This window comes from Leuresthes tenuis, unplaced genomic scaffold (genome assembly GCF_036924035.1).
Source record: "Leuresthes tenuis unplaced genomic scaffold, fLeuTen1.0.hap1 SCAF_18, whole genome shotgun sequence".
Lineage (NCBI taxonomy): Eukaryota > Metazoa > Chordata > Actinopteri > Atheriniformes > Atherinopsidae > Leuresthes > Leuresthes tenuis.
Genome location: NW_027325372.1, coordinates 15,715,864 through 15,739,508, shown reverse-complemented (window position 1 = coordinate 15,739,508; position 23,645 = coordinate 15,715,864). Strand labels below are relative to the sequence as shown.

General features: G+C 43.8%; 2 protein-coding genes across 3 annotated transcripts; both read left to right on the top strand.

The window, feature by feature from the left end:
- The first annotated feature begins 43 nt into the window (after window positions 1–43).
- On the top strand, window positions 44–23,630 carry ankrd28a (ankyrin repeat domain 28a). Of its 2 annotated transcripts, none has more exons than XM_072370174.1 (29): window positions 44–222; window positions 8,051–8,134; window positions 8,944–9,022; window positions 9,933–10,003; window positions 10,536–10,736; window positions 10,812–10,899; window positions 11,244–11,386; window positions 11,616–11,723; window positions 11,812–11,916; window positions 12,419–12,497; window positions 12,685–12,799; window positions 12,907–12,989; window positions 13,071–13,134; window positions 13,286–13,354; window positions 13,496–13,636; window positions 13,743–13,854; window positions 13,958–13,984; window positions 17,766–17,840; window positions 17,992–18,193; window positions 18,324–18,411; window positions 18,583–18,700; window positions 20,030–20,249; window positions 20,329–20,416; window positions 20,509–20,592; window positions 20,680–20,828; window positions 20,909–20,991; window positions 21,392–21,474; window positions 21,557–21,648; window positions 21,754–23,630. In XM_072370174.1, exons 1-29 carry the CDS (start codon window positions 196–198, stop codon window positions 22,050–22,052), a joined length of 3,177 nt encoding a protein of 1,058 aa, XP_072226275.1. In that variant the 5' UTR covers window positions 44–195; the 3' UTR covers window positions 22,053–23,630. The 2 variants fall into 2 exon arrangements, with proteins under 2 accessions (XP_072226275.1, XP_072226274.1); XM_072370173.1 differs by lacking the exon at window positions 44–222 and adding an exon at window positions 5,120–6,156.
- On the top strand, window positions 13,992–16,840 carry LOC140274811 (uncharacterized). Its single transcript, XM_072370175.1, has one exon. The coding sequence runs from the start codon at window positions 15,047–15,049 to the stop codon at window positions 16,145–16,147; it is 1,101 nt and encodes a 366-aa protein (XP_072226276.1). The 5' UTR covers window positions 13,992–15,046; the 3' UTR covers window positions 16,148–16,840.
- Window positions 23,631–23,645: the final 15 nt, after the last annotated feature.

Below are 23,645 nucleotides of genomic sequence, written 5' to 3'. Positions count from 1 at the left end.
CTGTCCCTCCGGACAGCGGTGCAGTTGCCTGGCTGGTACGTTTTGGTCGCAATGTCCCCGTTTTGTAATTTGTCTCCCATTATGTGGTGAGTTTATTCCTGACAGGAAGAGGGGGAAGCTGCTCCACCCCCCTGTCAGTTAATTTATAGTAATTCCTGGGTGAGTTACCGTATTATATTTCTATATACGCGGACTATGGCTGTGTTGAAGATACAAGACCAGGTAAGGTTACTCATCAAGCTAACATCTGGTTAGCTAACGTCAAGACGCCTCGTCGGTGTCGATTTTTATAAAACAAAAAGTTTGTCGGGAGTATTTACTGAAAATTATCGGTCATGTCACACACATTAAAGTGGTGCGAATGATAGCTCAAGTGCACTTTCAGAGAACAGTTAACGTTTCTTTACGACGGGAGGTACTATGTGAATGTTAAAATAAAGCTGTAAAGGCTAAGCTAATCTTCGCTTCTATCATTAAGTCATCTAATATCTGACGTTAGCCAACTGGTCGACGCCAACTAGTAACTAAAATAGCCCTTCGCGTTCGAAGCACGCTGGCGTCACCTGTTGCTTCACATTCGCCTAATTCACTGACTACGGTTTCGTGTCAGATCGTCAATCATTCGTACAGTTTCTTTGGCGCTTTTGGCCTTTCCAGCTTGCCTTGCTGTTATGGTGATGATAGACAGATGGACGCTCACAGCTGGATGGCTACGAGCGTATCACGGTGCCAAACTTCCCTCGAGCTTCTGTTCACGGCAGCTCTGACTCACTCTCTTGTAACTCTTTCCGTGCCACGTATTATGAAGGCATCAACGTCAGATTAGTGATTCGTGCTGCATATTTGCTAATTTGACTGACAACAGGCAGATTATGCGCTCGGCTGTCTTGCTCTCGGCTCCCCGCACACTTTCCTCGGGCAGAGCAGCGGTCGGGTCACCTGTTGCTGCAGATAAAAAACACCGACAGGCGGCGAAAACAGGTGCTGCTGATCTAAATGCTACAACTGCGTTTTCCAACTAGACACGATCCCCGGGTTCAGCTGCTACACAAGTCATGATACCACACCGATATCTATTCTCCCATTTACACTATCTGGCTTTTTTTGTTTGTTGTTGTTGTTGTCCAAATCTAAGATTACTGGGTTTATTCCCACGTGTCATTTGTGGAGTGATTTTTAGATTCAAGATGGGAGAGGTTTTCTTTGCCCACACATTTTCGTGCAAAGCCCGTGGAGGGAAGGGACGTGCAGAGGTCCGAAACAGCCTCCCATTCATTTTCAATCCCTTTTTAATCCAAGGTTGCAGGAGCTAAGAAACAGAAACAACTAATCCTCATAGATGAAAGAGACATTTGCACGTCACATATAACCCTGTATGTACATGATATACAATATGCATTACCAGCACATATTCTAAGCAGTACTGAAGGATAGATAAAAACACACTGTGAAACATTTGCAGTTTTTTTTATTGCACTTTGTGAGGTAATGAAGGAGCGATTGAGACTGAGATATGAAGTATGTGTATGGCAGATGATTTGCTCATATCTCATTTAATTATCAGACTGAAAAGAATAAAAAGTCCTGTTAGTACAAATGTGATATGTTTTACGAAATGTAACCAGAGTTTTTAAGCCCGTCTTTGTACACTGTTCTGCAGATGCATCACGTTTTGGTAGATCTATACCGCTGTCGTTTTTAATGTTTTAAAGTAACTTACATCCACTGAGGAAGTTTCATTGTCCTATCCATCAGTTAAAAGTATTACTTTATTCACCTTTTGTGGGTTTTTTTTTCCTTGAAAATACTTTAGAATAGGTTTGCCTCTGTACCACAGAGTTATGAACATTATGTTTCCATTCCTACCACTACTCTAACTACTTTAACTTACTACTTAAACTTCTTTGAGCTACTTGTGATCGACTGCTTGACGTACATGTTTATATTTTGCAAATTGCAAGACTTCTCAGAAATGTATTGTTTTAGGGTGATTATTTAAGAAGAACAGTAAGACCAGTGGCTTAGAAACGCTATTGTGATGGTCCACAACCGGCTTAATTGGTTATAATAACACGGTGCTTTGTAGCTCTTAAGAGTTTGCTAAAAATGTTAGGTTAGATCAAAGTGGGTCACTGATTGCGCAGCTCTGTGGCCTGTCCTGAACTGACCAGCCCTCCGTGCAGTCAGCGAGCTCGCAACAAACGGATGAGTGTTTGTGATTAGGTCCCACTCTCTGTTCTTCTTTGTTCTCTGTGCTGCTTGCTGACAAAAGGACAGAAATAGTCAGACTGAGAGGGGCCAAACTGGAAACAAGAGCGAGTGTCACTTTTAGTAAAGCTTCTCTTTTGGCCTCCAGAGGGCGTCCTGTTGCTTAGAAACAAGCTCGGGCGTTCTACCCAGGCCATGTAGTTCTGACTAAGAAGCACTCATTAGAGAAGAACACATTGTTATTATTATTATTAACCCAATATTGTGCAAACATTAATTCTGTCGGTGTTTATTGCCTGGACTTGCTCGGATATGTTCGGCAATTTTAAGTGAGTGGAAAAACTACATAGAGGTCAGCTGAAAATAGTATGAAGCAGCGAGTCTTAGCAGCACACACGCTCCCTGTCGTGGTTCCATTTTATTTGCTGCTGTGTTCACATACTGGCGCACTTGCTGATCTTCCATGCGTCTTCCTTGGCAGCCGGTGGAGTGATCCGTCACAAGCTATCAGAAGTGGATTTTGCAGATATGTGCATCATATCTGTGGTCATAGAGGGTCTCGATGTGGCAGCCTACTGTAAAGGCACTGCCATCAGACACCATCAGATTCATACAGTCGTTTGAGTAATAATCCACAGAACAGCAAGCTGGGCTTTCCATGAAAGAGTTCAGACGCTGCTTTGTCACGGTCTAATTTCAACGTCTGGGTATTTACCGTAAACTCTGCCGCGGTGGCGAAGCTCTAATGTAGATTGATCTTTGAAAGCTTTCTAATCTGAGAGAGAAAATGAGCCAGCACACACGCGCACCAGCCAGCACGTGCTGGCCTTTGTGTCTCTATTCTGGGATTACATTACCCTCCTGCATCCTGCCGCCGGGTCAGGACAGAGGTCAGCACAAGCCCGCATACTTTCACTCACACACGTGTGCACAGTCACGTCGGGTTTCTCGTAAAGTCCTGAGTGGGTTGATTCAAGTCGTATGTGTGATGATATGATGTTCATATTGCCTTGTTGCCATTAGATAGTGTTCACCGTTCTGTATGATCCCCCCCCCCAGCTCACTGTTAATGCATCAGGCACTTAAACTCTGCTTACCTCATGCAAACAACTGAAACTGAAACATTATTTGTGTCCTTGTTTGCTGTTTGTCAGCCACGTTCCACATGTACAAGAGTTCCATCCTCATCTACACCCTTTCCTAGTGTGGATGTGCTATTGAGTCCTGATTACGTATCTGAACCCACCCAAATACACAGTTTACAAGAAACCTCATCTCCATTTGGCAAATGACAACAATTTCTGCATTGTAAATATCTTTCGGCTGTGCTGCTGAAAGTATCCCCAGTGCTTGCATGTGGGTTAGACGAAACATTGGTTGTTTGTTTGTGCAAATTCTTCCCCAAACATAAGTTCTTTTTTTTGTCTCTTTGATGCAAATTGTTAATGTCAGCACGATTATTGTAAGAACAGAGGGACTCTAGGCTGTGTTTCATATTAAGTCTCTAAATGGTAAGGCAGTTAGACTCAAACTTTATGCCTGTAGAAGGGATCCAATCGGCATCTCCCTTTGCTTTGCCCTCCCTCGTGCTGTTCCTCCCTCTGACTTAATGGGGTTGTGTGGCCTGGCAAGATTGCTCCTTTTAGGATCTGTGTTGAATATGAAGGAGACTGAGAGACACACACACACAGACTGGTCTTGTTAGCTACCCTCACATTCTCTGGCAAACCCAGTTTGTTCCAGTTTTATAATGAGTTGGGGACCTTTGAAGCTATGCCACTGACACACCAAATAGGAAACTGAAACACACACACACACACACGTGCACTAATCTGGTACCCATGCTTATATAATTCTCTCACATTTTGAAGGAAAGACCACTGTCTATTTTCGCATCAGTGTTATAATCTTCGACACTTAACAAAATCTTATTTAGCAAATTCCAACATGTGTTAGGCACGTGGTTTTGTTTTCCCATGCTGCGTTTGTTACAGCTTTTCAGAGAGCTCAGGCCCAGATCCTTTTACAAAATATAAAGAGCTTTTCAGTGCGTCACATCATTACTTTAATGTAAAAAAACAAGACCGAGAGCTGTGTTGGACTAGCACTAAATCCATAAAACAGGAGTAAGATGAATCGTATGATCCAGTAAACGTTCAGATAACCACATGTTGTTCAACTGCTCAACAGAGTTGCTGGAGACAGAGGAATTCATACGAAAACTTCATCCAAAACCATCGATAAACGTTAGTGATCACAGTTAAAACAATGTGGTGATATGACCCTGTTTGTATTTTAAATTTACTTTCAATCTACTTTCATTTGAAAGTAGAAAGAAGCAGAAAATAAATCCAAACTCAATTTATAAAATCCTTGATTTGATTTACGCTGGGTGTCATTTTCGGCACCATCTGCGTTAGGAATCTGATTGCTCAATCAGATCGAGCAGCCAGATTCAGGCACGAAGTACGGAAGAGCCCGTGTTGCCTGTGAGGAGAGGAAACGACAACACTGACAGCAGCGCGCCACACCTGAAGACCGTTCTGTGGCAGCGTTTTGGATATTAAAAGTAGGATGACTGAGAAGATCTTGAAAAGAACCAAAAAGTGGATTTTATTGGATTTAATTTGGTTTATTTTGTTTTCCTCTTTTTATAGCCAGGCCAAATTAGTAAAGAAACTGATATCAAATATCAATTCAAATATCAAACTGAACTGCAGCCTTGAATCGGTTGCAATACGCAGCCCTATTTGCAATGTAGGCCGCTTGGAGGAGCCAGCACCAAAGATGTAAGAGTTCACCCGGGCCTTGTTGGATATATAGTCATAGCACAATGCAAACGTATGGCCGTATTACACCAATATTAGAATTGGTCATTGCCTTGCAGAGACAGGAAAGCAGGCTGGAGTGTGGGGATGTGGGTGGAGCCAGATTAGCGTTTTTATAGATCTCCATTCGCTGTCAAAAAGAAGATTCTGAATCATTTATGGCAATCATTTTCAATGGCAACTTTAAAGGCAAGAGAAATGTACAATTTAAAGGTACATGGATAGGTTTTTAGAGGATTTGTAACTGCTGGAGTGGGACTTTAAACTTTGATCTTTTTAATTTTGCATCCCTTACTTTCCGCTGTCCTATTTCTGTTCTTAGCTCAGTTCATCTTCAGGCTTCTTTGTGTGGCGTACACGTACAGGTCTTGGTACCTGCCTACAGTGACTTCTCTCCCTCTCCCTCTTTCGTTTTCTCTCTCGCACTCCCCTCCCCCTCCACTCCCTCTCTTTTGAAAGAGCTGGCTTCAGCAGTCTGCCTGAAATGAGCAATGCATACCCACACATACATCGGGTGCTGCTACCCCATCCGCGTTAATCACAGGGTCTGTGTGTGTGTGTGTGTGTCCCTGGCTGCAGCACAACAGTGAGGATATGTAGCTTCCTGTGTGCTGCTAGGCAGCACACGCTCATTCTGCCGCATGCTTCCTACCGCCACCATTACGCAGAGGAATTCCCTGCTGTCTCCGCTACTGCTGCTCACAGAGTGTGTGAGTGTGGGCTAAAGAGGAGAGGACATGCTGCAAAGCCCCACTGACAGATAGAGGACAGAGCTGGGCTTCCCACTGGATTTTACCTGAAGATGTGCAGTGTTTGTTTACGTGGATGACGCGTTTTCGTGGGATTCATCGCTGCCCTTTGTACTATGGGATTGCGCACATATGTAAGAAGGAACACTGTGTATTTATGTGTGTGAGTGAGTGTGAGAGCGAGAGCGTGTGTGGTGTGTGAGTGTTTGTTCCTGATGCGGTCAGAACGGGCCAGCCGTGTGTGTATTGTTGTGCTGGAGGAGGTGGAAGAGGATGAGCCTTCATCTTCGTCCCCACCTCCTCAGCCCAAATCATCTCTTGACCATGGAGCTCATCATGCCTCTCAACGGGCTTCTGTTCAGGATGACAAGGTGAGATGGGTCCTTCTGCTCAGTTAGTTTTGTATTAAAAAACAGAGCATGTCCTTTTTTTTTTGGTGCATGTTTAGCAGTGTTTATTTCAGACTGAGATTGTCAACAGTCTGCTGCACTTCTCATGCTTGACCTTAAAGTTGAAACTTGAAGTATGTACATGTCCCATTGCATAAAATACAATGCACCACCAACACATGTTATTCAGCTCCAAATATAGCACTGACATATGAGGAGTCTATAGGTTTGTATAGTTTATCAGCAAAGCCTCCAGATTAAAGAGTATTATCATCTTTTGAAGGCTCCTCTTTAGAGCAAGCTTTGAGAGGAGAGAATAGTTAGAGAAGATGCGGTGGCTCTGATGTCAGGGTTTGTGCTCAGGCTCTTTGTGTAGCTTCTCTTTCATTCTTTCAGTGGTCATCAGTTTAAAGAACACTGCCTTTTACTTTTGGTTGCAATACGAGAGAGGGTTGGGAAAAACAGAGGACCCAAGAGGAAGGTGCACAGTAGTGTTTAAGGTAGATCCAGCTTAATTTAAACCTGACTTTGCCTTGGCAGATCTTTCCGGTGAAAAGGGCCTACATGTGGAAAAAGGTTTGGAAGCGTTGCATAGTGCCTGAGAGATTCATCTGTGATAGATCACAGAGCGAACTGTAATGCTATGGAATTCAGAAGCCCCTCAGCATCATCGTGTCAAAATGATTGAATTTCTTTAGCTTATCTTCTCATTGCCAGTCATGTTTCAACAGAATTAGAAATGCTTCCAGTAACTTTAGGTATTGTAGCAGTTATTCTTCAGTGACGGAGTAAAGCAAAGAAAATAACTACTATAAGTAGAAAAAAAAAGTCTTGTTGCTGTTCAAATCTTAGGACAAATTTGATCTGTGATTATGGTCACAATAGCTCGCCGATCATGGTTTATTCTCTTACACGATATTGTAATACCCAATATCAGCTCTTTAGCTAAAGAGTTCTATAGCTGGAAGAGTGTTACGCAAAAGAACCAACGTTCTGTCAGATGATGTTTGAAAGAATACAGGATGCGGGCCGAAGCTGTTCTGTTGTAGATGAGTTGGTTTCACTGTCGTTATTAACATCGGTGTTTGGGCTTGGAATTTTTATCCAAGGCAAAACGTGAGTGTCGTCGACAACAAATGAACCTTTGATATGTAAACACTGCTGTATTTAGTTGTCTTCGCCTTAGATTTGAATAGCGACTTTGCTTTGGCTTCCCTCCAGGATGCTTTGAAGGTTTATCGTGACTGTAGGGCAACACTGTTCACAAATCCCTCTAATTACCTGGCAGCGGTGTTCATGCCAGCTGTTTACGTTTATGCACAGGAGCAGGAACTGAGGTGAGGGATACTGAAAGATGTTTTTGTGCTGCTCTGCGTTTTATTGCTTCTCATTGACATGCAGCTTCCTCTTTCCGGTAAATTTGTCCTCTCTTCTCCAGAACACTTTGTAAACCCTGTCATAAAGTTTTTTCGAGGCAGACAAAGGGCCTCTTTATTCAAAGATCATTTGTTTTGGGTTTTTTTCCACATTCCATATATGTTTTGCATTAGGATTTGCATTCTGATCGGTTTCTCTGCCACTTCGAAGCGAGAGAGTGCGGCTTTAGCTTCCCACAGGCTCGAATATTCCTGGAACCGCATGCGTACCTGTGTTTATTTGTTGCATCCTGCAACAACTACTTCCATAAACAAATAGGTGATACTCAGCCATGTGTGACGTAAGACTCTCATCCCAGCCTGGGATTATGCTCTCTGAGCGTGAGACTTTTCCATCTGTAACCATCATAACTCTCACTGATAACATAGTTGTCACTCGGCGTGGAAAATGACTGCTTTGCAAATTGCAGCTATGTTTTTATTTTTGTGTGTCTCCGAAGCCATCCCTATTAAGAGCCATCTTCAACGTGGACCCAGAGGAAGTTCGCTCGCTCATATTCAAGAAAGAGGATGTCAACATTCAGGTGAGTCGCGCTCTTGCTGATCTCAGGTTGATCAGGATTATCTTTCGCTGCCGATTTTCCCCTGAATTCTCCTTTCTAAAGAGTGTTTGACACTTTTGTTTTAATCTCGCAGCCCTGTGCTGTTGTCACTGACGTTTCACACACAACACAGCGCTAAAACAACGGCAAGGGAAGCAGCGTTGAGCGGGCATCATATTGGTTGACTGACTGGATGGCTTCTGGTAGCTTTTGCCATTTTAAAGAGGTGTCAGTCAGGCTGGATACATGAGCTGTTTCTATATCTCCAGCCTCTCAAATGTTTTAAAGGACAAAACCGTCACCTGATCCCTCCTTTTATGCTCACATTGCTTCTGCTCTTGTCTGTAGTCTACCTGTAGATGTAATTTCAGTTTATATCCCAGGCTGTCTATTTATGCTTTTATCTCTTTGTGGGTTTATATTGCTGGGGTCATCACACTGAGTCTCCATAAAGTCAGCACACTGGCTCAGGCCTCTTGCAGTCACGTGACATTTGTTTATAGCCCCACTTTGCTGATTGTGCTCTGCTGCACTGACACGGACAGAGGTGGAAATGGTGCAGCGGGGTCTGTTGGCATGATGGAGTGAAGTAAAGAATCAAGGTGAACAGATGAGATATTTTTCTCCTTGTGGCTCTAGTTTCATGTTCCCTGTGGTCTGCCACAGTGTGAGGTCTATAGATTTTGAGCTCGCTGCTCATCACGTGTGTCAGTGTGACCTTGGGTTGTATGAATTAAAGAGATAGTGGCTGTTGTTTAAGCTGGGGTTTTGTTTTGTAATGTCCCCCCCAGGACAACGAGAAGCGAACCCCGCTGCATGCCGCAGCCTACCTGGGGGATGCTGAGATCATTGAACTGCTCATCCTCTCAGGTAAACACCACAGCCCTGTTCTTCTAGGTTAACCCTTTGACGTAACGTTCACCTTTGTCGTCAGCTGTTTTTCAGTTTAAAACCTTCTTGTATGCATGTATTTGATCTCATGCTTAATCCCTGTGTGCATATTGTCCCTCCCAAAATATATTTTTATAATAAACTTTTTCTTTTCTACTCACACTGTTGAATTTATTAGTCCATGTTTTTTAAAAAGAAACACTTTTGACATGTTGTTTTTTAGTAGAACATCATGTCAGAGTCTTCTTCTGTCAGCTGTTTCAAAACAAGATTAATTAGTTATTCATATCCTCAGCAAAATATACAGTTTTGAGCCCTTTTATTACAATTTATCAATGCCATGTTGCTCTTTGCTTGTGTTCCTGTCCTTCCTGTCCTGCACTTTTCCTCGACTCCTGCCTAGTTCTCATCCCTCTCACTCCCACATGTTGCCTTCTGTTCCCTCCGTAGTTTCCACACCCAGCTCAGAGCCGTGTCTTGTGACATTTCTTATGATTTATCAATCATCTGATAGGAGCCTTTTTTGGCTCTCTGAAATGAGCTAAACGCCTAAGAGGGAGGGGCATATATCAGCGTAACATAAGAGTGGAGTGGAGTGGAGTGATTGCGTCTGTGCGTGTGACGATGTGTGTTAGTGGAGTGTTTCTCAGTGATGTGAAGAGCTAGCAACAGGTGTAACTTCAGGGCTATTTTAACCTCTCGGCTATGCCAGAGAGGATCACTGAAGTTTATATTTTCCAGGCAGTGCTGGCTCACCCCTCCAGACCATAAGTTGTGTATAAAAGTATGCGTGGTGTTAGTTTGCCTTCATGTCAGTTCGGGTTTTCCACGTTTGAACCATGTTTACAAAACCGTTGTTGAATTTTCTGTCATCTTTCTCTCATTCAAGGAGCCCGAGTTAATGCCAAAGATAATAAGTGGTTGACTCCTCTTCACCGAGCTGTGGCTTCTTGTAGTGAGGTAACACGTTACAGAGACTCACATGCTGATGTGTCCTTTGGCTGCTTCACTTCAACTCTGCCTATTTTCTCTTTTTTTACAAGCAATGAAATGTGCTAAGTCTCTTGCAACAGTTAATGTAGCTTTTCTTGTTTTGGAGAGGTCCCTGTTGGAGTTTACAAATTCACCTCCTCTTAGGAAATCTTCCACTGATAATAGCTCTTAAAGCACACATAGACAGACACTGAGTAAGTTATTTTGTAGAGGCCTTATTTGCAAATGAATAGATGTTGTGTTACTTATACAGTCTCGCCTTAAAGATGCAAATTGATATAACCACTGTGCCATAGGAATGTGTTTGATAAACCTAATATGCCCAAACTAACAAAGCTCCTTGTGTTCTTTTACTCAGCATAAAAGCCTCCTCAGATTAGCAAAGAATTTTCTAAACATGCACACAGCCGCCTGCAAACACGGGCATGGACTCTGTTAGAGCATTGGGACGTGTTGCCCTGTAGACTCCCTGTCTGACCCATGCTCACTTTCTGTTCAGGATGCAGTGGCAGTGCTGCTGAAGCACAGCGCGGACGTAAATGCTCGAGACAAGAACTGGCAGACGCCGCTCCATGTCGCCGCTAGCAACAAGGCGGTTCGCTGCGCAGAGGCTTTGGTCCCGCTGCTAAGCAATGTCAACGTATCTGACCGGGGAGGACGCACTGCCCTGCACCACGCCGCCTTCAGTGGACACGTAGAGGTTTGTCGCTCTTTCATAAATGCACACACAGGGAAACCGCCTCAGCACCCATTCAACTTGGTTTTTGTGTGTCAGATGGTGAAGTTGTTGCTGTCTAGAGGTGCCAACATCAACGCATTTGACAAGAAGGACAGGAGAGCCATCCACTGGGCAGCCTACATGGGTGAGTTTTTATTTTGTCATCCCAATTTTACGTTGAGGAGCATTTGTCTGTAATTGCTCTACAATTTGTAGAATCTCTGCCCAGGTTTATGTCTGAGAGGATGCTCTATCTATACCCAACCATGTGACTGATCTGATTCCAATGAACAAAAATGCTTAACTTTCTCCACATTTGATATGTTTTTTATGTTGCATTGGGAATAAAATATGGGCTTGTGAGATTTGCAGCTCCTTGCTTTCTGTTTTTATTTACATTCTAAATAAAAACGTCCCAGTTTTATTGGAATCGGTGTTGTGATAAAGAAGGAGAATTTAGCTCATCCTCATCACTCCCCACTTCATCAGGTCACCTCGAGGTCGTGAGGTTACTGGTAGCCAGTGGAGCTGAGGTTGACTGTAAGGACAAGAAGGCCTACACACCGCTCCAGGCAGCCGCCTCCAGTGGCATGAGCAGCACAGTTCACTACCTGCTAGGCCTGGGCGCCCATGTCAGTACACACAAACACATGTGCGCACGAACAGTGCTGTTAAAATGTGTTTTCATGTGAAATGACTTTCATTAACCTAATTTCTAAAGTTAATAGACTATCTCATTATGGTGCAAAGCATTAACCAGGTCTGGCTTCTCCAAACATCCCATCAAAGTAACATCAAATACTGTTGATATCCAATGCTGTGGGAAGTAAAAGAAAAACAGGATCGTTCCTCTGTGCACAGGTGAATGAGGTTAATGCCTATGGCAACACACCGCTGCATTTGGCCTGTTACAACGGTCAGGACGTCGTGGTCGGGGAGCTCATCGAAGCAGGAGCCAATGTCAACCAGGTGTGAGAGCATCATTCTGTGCCAGATAAGATTTGCATGGAAACTGCATGCGTTTACTTTAATTGCGTTATTTGGTGCGTTGCTTCAGGTGAACGAGAGGGGGTTTTCTGCACTTCACTTTGCTTCCTCCTCACGCCAAGGGGCACTGTGCCAGGAGCTACTGTTGGCCCACGGTGCTCGCATCAACTTGCAGGTGAGCAGATACACTATCATACTGCGGCCTGACAATGAAATGATTTTCAAACAGTAGATCGCGTGTGTGCAAACTGTATGATTGGGAGAAAAAAAAAAAAAGAAAAGCTCTTTATTCTGCTCAGTATTTAGCAGAAAGCTAAAAATGACAGTGTAGTTAACATTTTGGTGGCAGTGATGGAAAACCGATCACAGCCTCAAGATACAAGGCCATATGGAAGATGGAGGGAAAGGAGTGACTCCCTGAGGCCGCAAGCTGCTCAGGGAATATGTGTGTGTGTGTGTGTGGGGGGGGGTTGGTTCACTACTTCTGTTCATTTTAAGTTGCTATCTCAACAGTTTAGAGCCACAGTTGAGCAGCTGTCCAGGCACTGCAAAACTGATATATATTATATTATATATATATATATATATATATATATATATATATATATATATATATATAAACTAGCATCTTCTTTAATCTCTGCCTCTCTCCCCTGTCTCTCCATCCATCTGTCCAGAGTAAGGACGGTAAGACTCCCCTTCACATGGCAGCTACGCATGGAAGGTTCTCCTGCTCCCAGGCCCTCATTCAAAATGGTGAGAGCCCCCACAGTGTGCAGTCTGTTTCATGCAAGGACTGAAATTAGTTTAGAAATCAAAGAAGCAGTTCTTACTGTTGTGTGTTCTGTACGTTGACGGACAAGTTTTGTTTGTATTCCCTGAGTTTGTTGGCGCTCTTTTAACGGGGAACATACATGAAGACCTCTTCTTTTTGCATACACAGGAGCTGAGATCGACTGTGAAGACAGGTGCAGAAACACTGCCCTTCACATTGCCGCCCGCTATGGCCATGAGCTCATCATCACAGCACTCATCAAACACGGAGCCAACACTGCCAAGTCTGTAACAACTGACATTTAACCATCTGTGTATTATTCCACTTGATACAAGCTTTCACACCTGATTCTTCGTGGCCTGTGATGGCTTGTCTTCTTTGCCTTTGCAGGAGAGGCATTCATGGGATGTTCCCTTTACACCTGGCAGCTCTCAGCGGCTTTTCAGATTGCTGCAGGAAGCTGCTGTCTTCAGGTACATTCATGCTCACACCTTCCTCGCCAGTGGAATAGCCTGGTTGACATCCAAATTGATGCTGATTGCATGTTTGTGCAGGGTTTGTCATAGACACCCCTGATGACTTTGGGAGGACCTGTCTGCATGCTGCTGCAGCTGGAGGGTGAGTATTTCTGCTTACTGGATTGTTTTCTGATATATATATATATGTGTAATGATGGGAAATGCACTGCAATGTTTAAGTGGTGATTGATATCGACACCCTAATTGGTTTATCAGGACAATTATACTGTTAAATTTGTCTCTCCAACTAGGAACCTGGAGTGTCTGAATCTGCTGTTAAACATAGGAGCAGACTTTAACAGGAAAGACAACTTTGGACGGTAAGCTCAAATGTTGAAATAAAACTTAGCTGTACGTTGCAGGGGTCTGAGCACAGAAATAAAATAGATGAAAAGACAGTGGAAGACTTTGTAAGATATTTTGGGGAGTAGTTAAGCTGATTGATTCTCTGACCCTCCCAGAGCTCCGCTCCACTATGCATCAGCCAACTGCAACTACCAGTGTGTGTTTGCTTTGGTGGGCTCCGGGGCCAGTGTTAACGAGCTGGACCAGAGAGGCTGCAGCCCCATGCACTACGCTGCTGCTGCTGACACAGATGGAAAGTAAGTCGAGCAATGTGTTTAAGTTGTACAGTTCAGCCGCACGTCCCTAATGTCAAAGGAAAAGTGTCGTTCAAAGCAGAAAGAGCTTTTCTTTGGTCTTTGTCAGATGTGTGGAGTACTTGTTGAGGAATGATGCGAATCCAGGAGTGAGAGACAAACAGGGTTACAGTGCAGTGCACTACGCCTCAGCCTATGGGCGCACACTCTGCCTGGAACTGGTGAGTACAGTCTTTTTTGAATCTTGTGCATGTGAAGTGTCAATAAAACCTGAAAATCAAATGTAATAAAATCTCAAAGAGACTTTATTTCTTTTTCTTTCAGATCGCAAGTGAGACACCTCTGAATGTGGTAAGAAAGATGTTCTCCTAAGCTCAGCTGTCCTAAGCAATAGCGCTCCGTGTTGTCGTGTAGCGGCTAACTGCCGGGCAGTGAAGCTATTCTTGCAATGTTCACACTTGGGATTAACGTTAGGCCGGGGTCACCCGATCACAAATAAACAACTTTAAGTACGTCAGCTCACACTTGGCATTAAAATGCATTTCCAGGTGTTTCAAGCAAACACTCGTCGTCACGTCACACCATCCTGATCTGCAAACCCTAATCCCAGAACAGGCGGGAGGTCTCCTATGATGCAGCAGAAACTTAAATATGTCATTTCTTCATTTTATTTAACAAACACAAGTAAAGTACAAAGGATTTGATTTTCAGTAATTGCCACTGACCAACTTCAGCAGAATATGAACAAATCTGGAATCTGATGCTGGCAAAACTGAAGGAAATTGAAGCAAAGGCCTGTTTACCCTTTTTTACGTGGGCTTTCCATTTCATTACATGTTTTAACTGTTTGAGACCTAAGAAAACGTAGTAGTTGGAGGGAACAAGGTTTGGGACCCCCCTCCCCTTTGGCTGAGGACTGTATATATAATGTAATTTAGTAAGGGTAATAAATCAACTGAATAATAATCGTCAACTGCCAGCATTCATCCTAATTTAATCAGTGGTCTATCAGAAGAATCAATCTGTTGTTGTTTTTTTTAAGTGATGAAAGAAGAGCTGAACGTCTCATTCAGTGAATCCCCTGAGAGCTCAACACACAAACTATTGTTTACTTTTCAGCTTATTTCTATTATTAAAAAAGGTTTTCTCGTTGTTTGTGGGAGGAGCTTAAAAATGTGAGGCTGCTTTCATGGCATTCAAAAACACAGTCGCACGTCTGATGACATCACGCAGTCTATAAATACCAGGGAAATTCTGCTTGGAACACGCACCTTCTGTTTTCCCAGAGAACAGTCAACTACAGCATTCTACAGACACCTGAAAGTTTTAAGAAGACAGCTGGGTCTTTTACAGACAACTGCAAATTTCACACAAATCTACCGTCTAGCCAAAGACTTGTTTAATTTTGGTGCAATGGCATCCACAAACGGTAGCGACTTTGTGAGCATTCCTGACCAGGATGTTCAGCAAAGTTCCTTCACAGAAATCGATGGCGCCAATGGAGCCCACGAAGCCTCGCAGGCAGAAACCGACGGCCTGAACGAGAATAACAGTTTGAGGCTTCGCATTGAAGAGCCCGAGTCTGACGAGAGCCTGCTCTGTCAGACAATTGACGAAAACGTCAGCTCTGAAACATTAGAGCCACCAGAGGTCAACCGGCTCGGGGAACAGCTGAACAAGCTGGACAAGCAAAGAACATGTCCTGAAAAAGTGAGTTCTCTACTGAAAGAGCAAGAGAGGAACATGTGGGAGACGAGGAGAAGAAATGTGGAGAGGACAAATCATTATGAGTCAAGGCAGTTTCTCAAAGATATGAACAGTAAACTGACACTGGAGGAAGAGTTGATCGATAATGAGAGGCGAGACTTGGTGGAGAGCAAGTCTCCGTTTCAGAAAATGAAGACAGATTTGGATGTGTCAAGAAAACAAATGATGGAGGAACACAGAAGGATGACAGAAAAGGTAGAAGAGCATCAAAAAGTGAGGAGGGCGCTGGCTGCAGAGACTAAGAATTTAGAGGAAATGAAGAGGGAAATTGAAGATGAGATGAAAAAGCTTTACGGAGAAAAGTCAAAGAAGGAAACTGAAACAAGAGAGACTGAAGTGGAAGAGGGGAAATCCCAAAGGATGGATGGAACCGAAAAAGAAGAGCAGAGCTGTACAGAAATAGAACAAGAGAAAGGGAAATACAGAAAGAGACTAGAAGTTTGGAGGAAGAGGTTTGCACATCTGGAAGAAGAGAAGTGTCATCTAGAAAAGGAAAACAGTCAACTCCGAGAGGAGAAAAACCAGCTGGAACAGGAGAAAAAAGATTTGGAGAAGGAGGGAGCTCAAATAAAGGATGATATCAACAAAGAGGGGGACAGCGCTGCAAAAAGAGAAAAAGAGAAAAGAAAATACAGAAAGAGACTTAGAATTTGGAGGAGGAGATATGCACAGCTGGAAAATGAGAAACATCACCTGGAACAGGAGTTGGAAATGCAGAAAACCAACCTCAGCCTATCAGCCTTATGAGTACAGCCCTGATTTTCCTGGATCTTATCCAGATCCATCGGTGTATTACCCCTCCGATCCTCCCTCTTTCTGATCGAACCTCATCCCTCCATCTCTCCTCTCATACTCCCTCTCCTACCATCTTCATCTTTCCTCCCTCCCTCCGTCCATCCTCTCTCCCTCACCTTCTATGCAAAACTAAAAAAAAAAAAATTCTATCAGTCATATCGTGTTGTGTCTCTGCTCATCAGCATTAACTCAGTTCGATGCTAATGTCTGTAATCGCAGGGAGCTGCTGCACCCATGTTACAGCCGCTGCTATGGCAGGACTAGTTCAGGCTTATACTGTGTTTCTATGTGTCTAAAACAGAACAATAATCAGCAAGATCAACAGAAAAGTTCAATTTTTGATCACATCAGAAGGCACTGATCTGCAAATCATTTAAATGTTGGTTTAATTGAAAGCAGTTAGCAACATATCGGATGTTCAGCATATACAATGTGGTGGGAAATGATCTACTTTGTGTTTAAAAAAGAATAGAATAATATTAATAAGAACTTTATGGAATTTAAAGGAAGAAAAGTCACAAACATTAAATTGGAGATTTTAAAATGTCGCAAAACAGTATTCTATACATATATACCAGGGTTTGTATTTATAAACAGATATGATCCATAAATGTGCTACACACGGGTTAAAGTGGCTGCATTAAGCAAAAACAACTCTGAATAAAACTGTATTTTTTTTTAACTAGTAAGACAATGAAATCCCCCTTCTTTTTTTTTTCTACGGTGGAAACCCGAATCCCAAGAACAAAGTGGTATAAAAATGATATTACAAAAAAAAAAAAAAAAAGAAAACCCAAAAAACATGAGTGATATAACATGGTTGGGTTGTGTTGCTGCTGTGTCCGATCAGTCTGTGGCTGAAGGGGCCGCTCACAGAAGGGCCCTGTGGTACTTTTGAGACAGCCCTGAACCTTTGGGCTGAGGCTTGCAGAGCGGAACATCTCCGCTTGGTATTCCCAGCGTGTTATTTCCACCTTGAGCAGCGCTTGTGTTTCTAATGCAGAGGGAGAGACGGCTGAGAAGACGCAGTGTGCAGTGCAATCTATGATGGTTTGGTGAGCTCCAGAATGAGAGGTTGCTCTGACTGGGACACAAAAGCAGTAACAATATAGAAATGTCCTTTTCCCTTCATCCTGTTCAGGGTAGCATGGGGGCTGGAGCATATCCCAGCTGCCACAAAGCAAAAGGTACACCTTGAACAGGTTGCCAGTCACCTTCCATGTCTTTGGTGGATGCTCCTCTTATACCCAATCATGACACCCTCACCTGTCAAAAATGACTCTTCTGTTTATGGAATCTTTCTTTGGAAACTTTGTTACCTGCACATTTTAATTGATTTTGTCTTTTTGTAAGCAGACCCTGAGAATAGACTTGCCAATGTTGGATGCATCTATCTGAAACTCCCTGTGACATACACCTTTGAAAAGCATTCTTATTCCTCTGTACACCTGCATCTCATGTCTCTGCTAAAGGTTGGAGCACACTGAGCAGAGGGACCGAGGCTGTGGCTCACCATATGTGCAGGTCACAATCTGAAATGGATAACGTGTCATCAAATGTTCTGTTTCAGCTATTGGAGACATCGGGAACAGACATCCTGAGGGATTCAGACTGTCAGGCCCCGCTCAGTCCGCTCCATCTGGCGGTGAGTTTGACTATCTAATGGAGTGTGTGCATTTGGCTTTATGCCTCTCACATCCAGGATTTGACTCCCTCTGCCTTGTGGCGGATTTGGTGGTAATTCACCATCACTTTAGAAAGCAAAGTGACTCTGTTGGTGCGTGGTTTCCGTTCAGGCTTATCACGGACACTGTGGCTCATTGGAGGTCCTCTTGTCATCCCTGTTGGATGTGGACGTCCGAAGCCCAGAGGGACGGACTCCCCTCAGTCTGGCTTGCTCCAGGGGGCATCAGCAGTGTGTGTCCCTGCTGCTGCATCACGGCGCCTCCCCCATGACCCCTGACTACATGCACAAAAAGACGGCCTTACATGCTGCAGGTATGCCATCAGGGACTTACACACACAGGCGTACTTAAACACACGGATACTTGTGAAGGCAACACCATTTCATGAATTTGTAAATGAAAAAGAGGCTGCTGTTATAGTCACGTTTATCTGTCTGCTGTAGCTATGAATGGTCACCCAGAGTGCCTGCGCCTGCTCATGAGCAACAACAACCAACACATTGATGTGGACGCACAAGACTCCAGTGGACAGTGAGTGTGTATGTGTGTGTGTAGACAAAAACGGCTCGGACGTGAGACTTATCTGTGAGTTTATGATGCTATTTTATGTTTGCTGAATGTGACTTTAAGTGGTTTCAGCTGCACACTAAATGAAATAAGCATTGTTATTGAGTTATTCCATATTTCCAATCCTGTGCACAGGACTCCCCTGATGCTGGCAGTGCTGAGCGGACACACAGAGTGTGTGTACTCTCTGTTGAGTCAAGGAGCCAGCGTGGAGACTCAGGACCGCTGGGGCAGGACAGCGCTGCACCGTGGGGTGGGTTAATCAATTCCATTCATTCACACCACAACTGCACTTCTATTTTTCTTTATTTTTTCTGTTTGTGGACTAACTCTGTTGACATCTTTGAGGGCTGAGAATTCCTTTAAAAGTAACGCCTCTTCCTCAGTTACCACTAAGATCAAGGTCAGTGATCGATTGTTGTCTGAGATCGTTGGGTGGGTCCAATCACTGAGTTTCAGATTTATTGTATTTATTCATATTTCACTGCAACAGTATGAAGTAGAGAGATGTCATGTTCATCTCCTCTGTTAACACGAATGCATTCGTGCAATTCAGGTTCCAAAAAAAGTTGGGACGATGGCAATTTAGGGCTTATAATGAGGTCAATATAGATGAACGAAATAAATAAACAATTACAAGAAGAATGCGGGTTGTTTTAAGTAGTCTTCCAGATGTGACGGTTATCAGCAGCGAGTCCAAAAGCCAGGCTCTGACTGATGCCATCGCAGAAGTGCAGATTATATTAATGCAAAAACAAAAACAAGTACACTGAGATTTTAGGGCATCACCTGCTGCCTTCGAAACAAAATATTTTTAAAGGGACAGCCATCCATTTTTCAACAAGACATAGCAAAACCACGTTCTGCACACAATACAAAGGTGGGGCTGAGGAAGAGGAGGACAGTGCTGACCTGTCCCCAAAAAGGCAAGCTTTTGAAACAAAAAAGTGCATTTATTTATCTTCAAGTCTGAAATGGCAGAATGGATGTTTAACTTCTCAAGTTTTTCCATTTTCCATGCCATCCCAACATTTTCTAATTTGAGGTTACACATCTTCTTTATTTTAAGAAGATCTGCAGCACTTTTTGTTGATCTGCTCAGAGTCTTTTTATTCAGTGAACAAATGTCTGCCCTTGCAAAGGCCACGTAATAATTGGATTTGATTCTGACGCATGAAATTGGTTTGGGAGCTTCTTATTAGAAAGAGACCAGACTGTTGAATTAGGAACCCTTGTCTTATTGCTTTTGCGGTTAACGAAGCGCGTTCCTCAGGGTTCAATTTTAGGCCCAGCTCCATCTGTCCTCCACGTTAATCAACTCTCAATCTCATCTGCAGATGGATGATGCAGTTTTGTGTTATCCTGCTGACTGTATACATTTAATATTTAAAAACTCTCAACCTATCTTTAAAAGTCTACAAGACACCCTTAAAGACTGACTTTATCCTTAATAAATGTGGATAGAGCGAAGTTTAGGCTACCTCCGGACTCTCTCTGCCATGAAGTTTTTTTTTTAACCTTTTCTCCTAGAGCTTCTTTTTTTGATGTTTTTTTTAAAACAAATTTAATGTCTTTTGCACAGGCTGTGACAGGCCTGGAGGAGTGTGTGGAGGCCCTGCTCCAGCGGGGGGCCAGTGTGTGTGTGAAGGACGGCCGGGGCCGCACCCCGCTGCACTTGGCGTCAGCTTGCGGTCGCGTCGGCGTTCTTGGTGCCCTGCTGCACGCCGCCAGCACATCTCACGCTCACACGCACCTCACTGACAGTCAGGGCTACACGCCGCTGCACTGGGCCTGCTACAACGGTATTTAGACGCAAACATGTCAGCATCTCTGTTCAACGCAGAGCGGCATTAACGTAAACTTTCCTCTGCTATCGTCCAGGATACGATGCGTGTGTGGAGGTGTTATTAGACCAGGAGGTGTTCAGGAAGATTAAAGGCAACTCCTTCAGCCCGCTGCACTGTGCCGTGTAAGACGTCTGCTGCTTGTACTAATGGATAGTCATCTTGTGGATAGATGCGGTCTAAGGGGAACGTGACAGGATGCGTTGTTTTTTTTCAGTATGAACGATAACGAGGGAGTGGCTGAGATGTTAATCGACTCCTTGGGCGGAAATATTGTCAACACCACTGACTCAAAGGGAAGGTGAGGGATATAAAGAGATCCAGTTCAAAAGGAAAATGTTCAGAGTGAACACAAACTTTGATGGTAACCTGGTTGGTGTTTTTGCAGGACCCCCCTTCATGCTGCAGCTTTTTCTGACCACGTGGAGTGTGTTTCTCTTCTTCTGAGCCACAGAGCTCAAGCAAACCTTTTAGACACACACAGACATTGGACGCCGCTGATGATGGCAGCTCTAAACGGACAGACCAACGCTGTGGGTGAGTGTACTGACTGCTGCACGCAGAAGATGGACCTGTGCTTTATAAAACCTGTAACTGTCTCCGTTGGTGTGTTCTAGAGGTGCTGGTGAGCAGCGGTAAGGCGGACTTGTCTGTGCAGGACATAAACAGGAACACCGCGCTGCATCTGGCTTGCAGCAAGGTAACAACCATTTAGACTGCAAAGGATTTTTAGCAAAGACCCAGAATCCATTTAAAGAATGAGAAGCAAGACTGTTGAGTCCCCTGAAACTGATGCATGTATGTGTGCATTACCTTACCATTTAGAGCTGCCTTCATCACTGGTGTTGGGTTTTTTTTCTGCACACCTGAGGCATGGCTACTAAATAAAAAATAAAGATGCTCAGCTGTCTTTACCTTGCTCTGCTCCTCTCATAAAACTCCAACAAAATGCTCACCTGTTGACTTCAGTGAAACTAAACTACAGAAACGAGGGGCGGTGGTTAGAGAGGAGGCTTAAAGGTGGGGCGTAACACTTCTGTCTGACATCAGGAAAGTGTGAGACTTTGTGTCATTCGTGTTGTTGCCTTTGCTCCTTTCAGGCTCACGAAACGAGTGCCTTGTTGATTCTGGAGAAAATCAGCGACAGGAACCTCATTAACTGCACCAACGCTGCTCTCCAGACGTACGTAGTTAGTTCACAGAAGCTGCACGCAGCTGCGCTCTAACCGGACATATTTTGACAGCGTGTGTCCCTCTGCCTGCAGGCCGCTGCATGTAGCAGCCAGGAAGGGGCTGGCGGTTGTGGTCCAGGAGCTGCTGGGGAAAGGAGCCAGTGTGCTAGCAGTGGACGAGAATGGTCAGCTCTCACTTCCCAGCTTTGGGACACGTGCTCAGTATTCACGTGTACTTTTAGGGTGACTGATGTGCTCTTTCCTTTCTTCCTCACTCTTCACCTTGCCAGGTTACACTCCAGCTTTGGCCTGTGCTCCTAATCGAGATGTAGCTGACTGCTTGGCCCTCATCCTCAACTCAATGATGCCCGCCTCGCCAATGGTCACCATAGCAGCGATACCCGCTCTGTCTCTGACTCAGACAGTCATCAACCACCACCCCACCTCCAACCACATCTCCAAAGGCGTGTCCTTTGATACCTTGCCTCCTCTGAGACCTGACCACACCTCATACTGCAGGCCAGAGCGGCCGTTCTCCTCCGTTCCTGCAGACGATGAACTGAATGACTCTGATTCAGAGACGTACTGAGGACTATTGGACAGAGCCCCACAATACTGGCAAGCTAGCCAGCCACTCAGGAGCCTTAATAGATCACTGACAATAGCCTGAAAAAATGGAGAAAATAGAACAGATTATTTTTGAGGTAAGCTACTTCAAATCTAAAAACAATCCTTGTATAAACCACATACTTTTCCCCCCTAAGGAGCATACCCAAGTATAAAAAAACCATATGTACGAAAATGTAAATTAAGAGGAATACACTCATTTTTTTTTCTTTTTCCCAGACAGCACTGTAAGGTCAGTAACACGGCCCGTCTCTTTTAGAATTTAAAGCAGTATTTTACTTAATGTATTAAGCTCCTTCTGTTTGTGGATACAGTCTGAAGTGCTTTTAAGCCTTTTCAGAAGTCCCCCCTCAAGTTATTAGAAGAGCATCCAGCGAAAGAGAAACTCAGAGGACTGTTTTTCTTTCCTTAGCATGATTGTTTAAAGAAACAGAGACAATCTCACGGGACCAGCTGTTTTGTTTTGTTTTTTTTTAATTCCAAATCCTTTTGAGCTATCACAGAAGACTGTCACTCATGGAGATTAGGAACGCCGTGTAGATGATTAGGAACGACCTTTCATTTCTCCGGAAGGGAAAGTCATTTTTGAATTCTTTGTATTTATTCCAGGTGGAGATTGAATCGCTGAAAGCTGATTCTGACAGCAGGTGGATGTAAGACCCATTCACTGTACAGCTGGTTCAAACAGTCAGCTGACTGATAGCCTAAACGAACGGCCCGTGGAAATAACTTTGTGCCGTTCAAACTGCAAATGCTGTTTCAGAAAAGTTGGTAAGTTTTGCCCTGAAGTGAAACAGAAACTCGGGTTCATTCAATCGTTCATTGGAACCTTTGTCGAACAGACACAGGTGCAGAGGAAATGATTTCAGTGTCCTCGCTGACAGCTTCATTGTTTGTTTTTAAAAAACAATTTTTAATACGATGCCAGCATCACAGGATAGAAGCATGTTTACCACGATGTGACACGAGCCTCCCTTTAAATGACAGTTCTTTTTAAAATGATTTTGGAAACGAAAAAAACACTAATTGTTGCAGCTTTGTAAGAGGAATCTGTCCTTGCTGAGTGCAACGCTTCAGCTGCTGAGCCGGTCCGTGGTTATTGTCCGAGTCTCGTCTTCATGATGGTTCGTGCAGTTTCACTGGGAAACAGATCTGGACTGCAGGCGGACAAAAGCCTGAAAATGACTTGCGCCGCCCGGTAGATTGAGGTCTGGCATAATGAAATGAAAAAACTGTCGCCCAGATGGCCACGTATGTATCTCCGAAATTTCAACACGTGTCTCTGCATCGACGGCGTCACAAAATGTCGTCGTCTTTGATAAAAACTTGCCAACTTTCCTGGAAACGGGGTTTGTTCTTACTGTCTGTGTTGGACACACTGTGTGAATGCATGTTTGAATATGTGAGTGATGAAGAGAAACGGGATTAAATATTTACTTTTTAGGAATATGCAAATCTCAGGCAGAGGTTGGATGCCATTTGGTGCAATGTTTGTAAAGAATAAGCGGCAACAGATGAATAAATACCTTTTGTTTTTGATCGGTTTGTGTAGCAA

Excerpts from the sequence above, each read along its gene's own strand:
- ankrd28a (XM_072370173.1), top strand. The coding sequence starts at position 6,001 with ATGCGGTCAGAACGGGCCAGCCGTGTGTGTATTGTTGTGCTGGAGGAG. Across the intron at positions 18,701-20,029 it reads GGACAGCGCTGCACCGTGGG|GCTGTGACAGGCCTGGAGGA; the intron begins GTGGGTTAATCA and ends TCTTTTGCACAG. Across the intron at positions 20,992-21,391 it reads TGCATCTGGCTTGCAGCAAG|GCTCACGAAACGAGTGCCTT; the intron begins GTAACAACCATT and ends TGCTCCTTTCAG.
- LOC140274811 (XM_072370175.1), top strand. The coding sequence starts at position 15,047 with ATGGCATCCACAAACGGTAGCGACTTTGTGAGCATTCCTGACCAGGAT.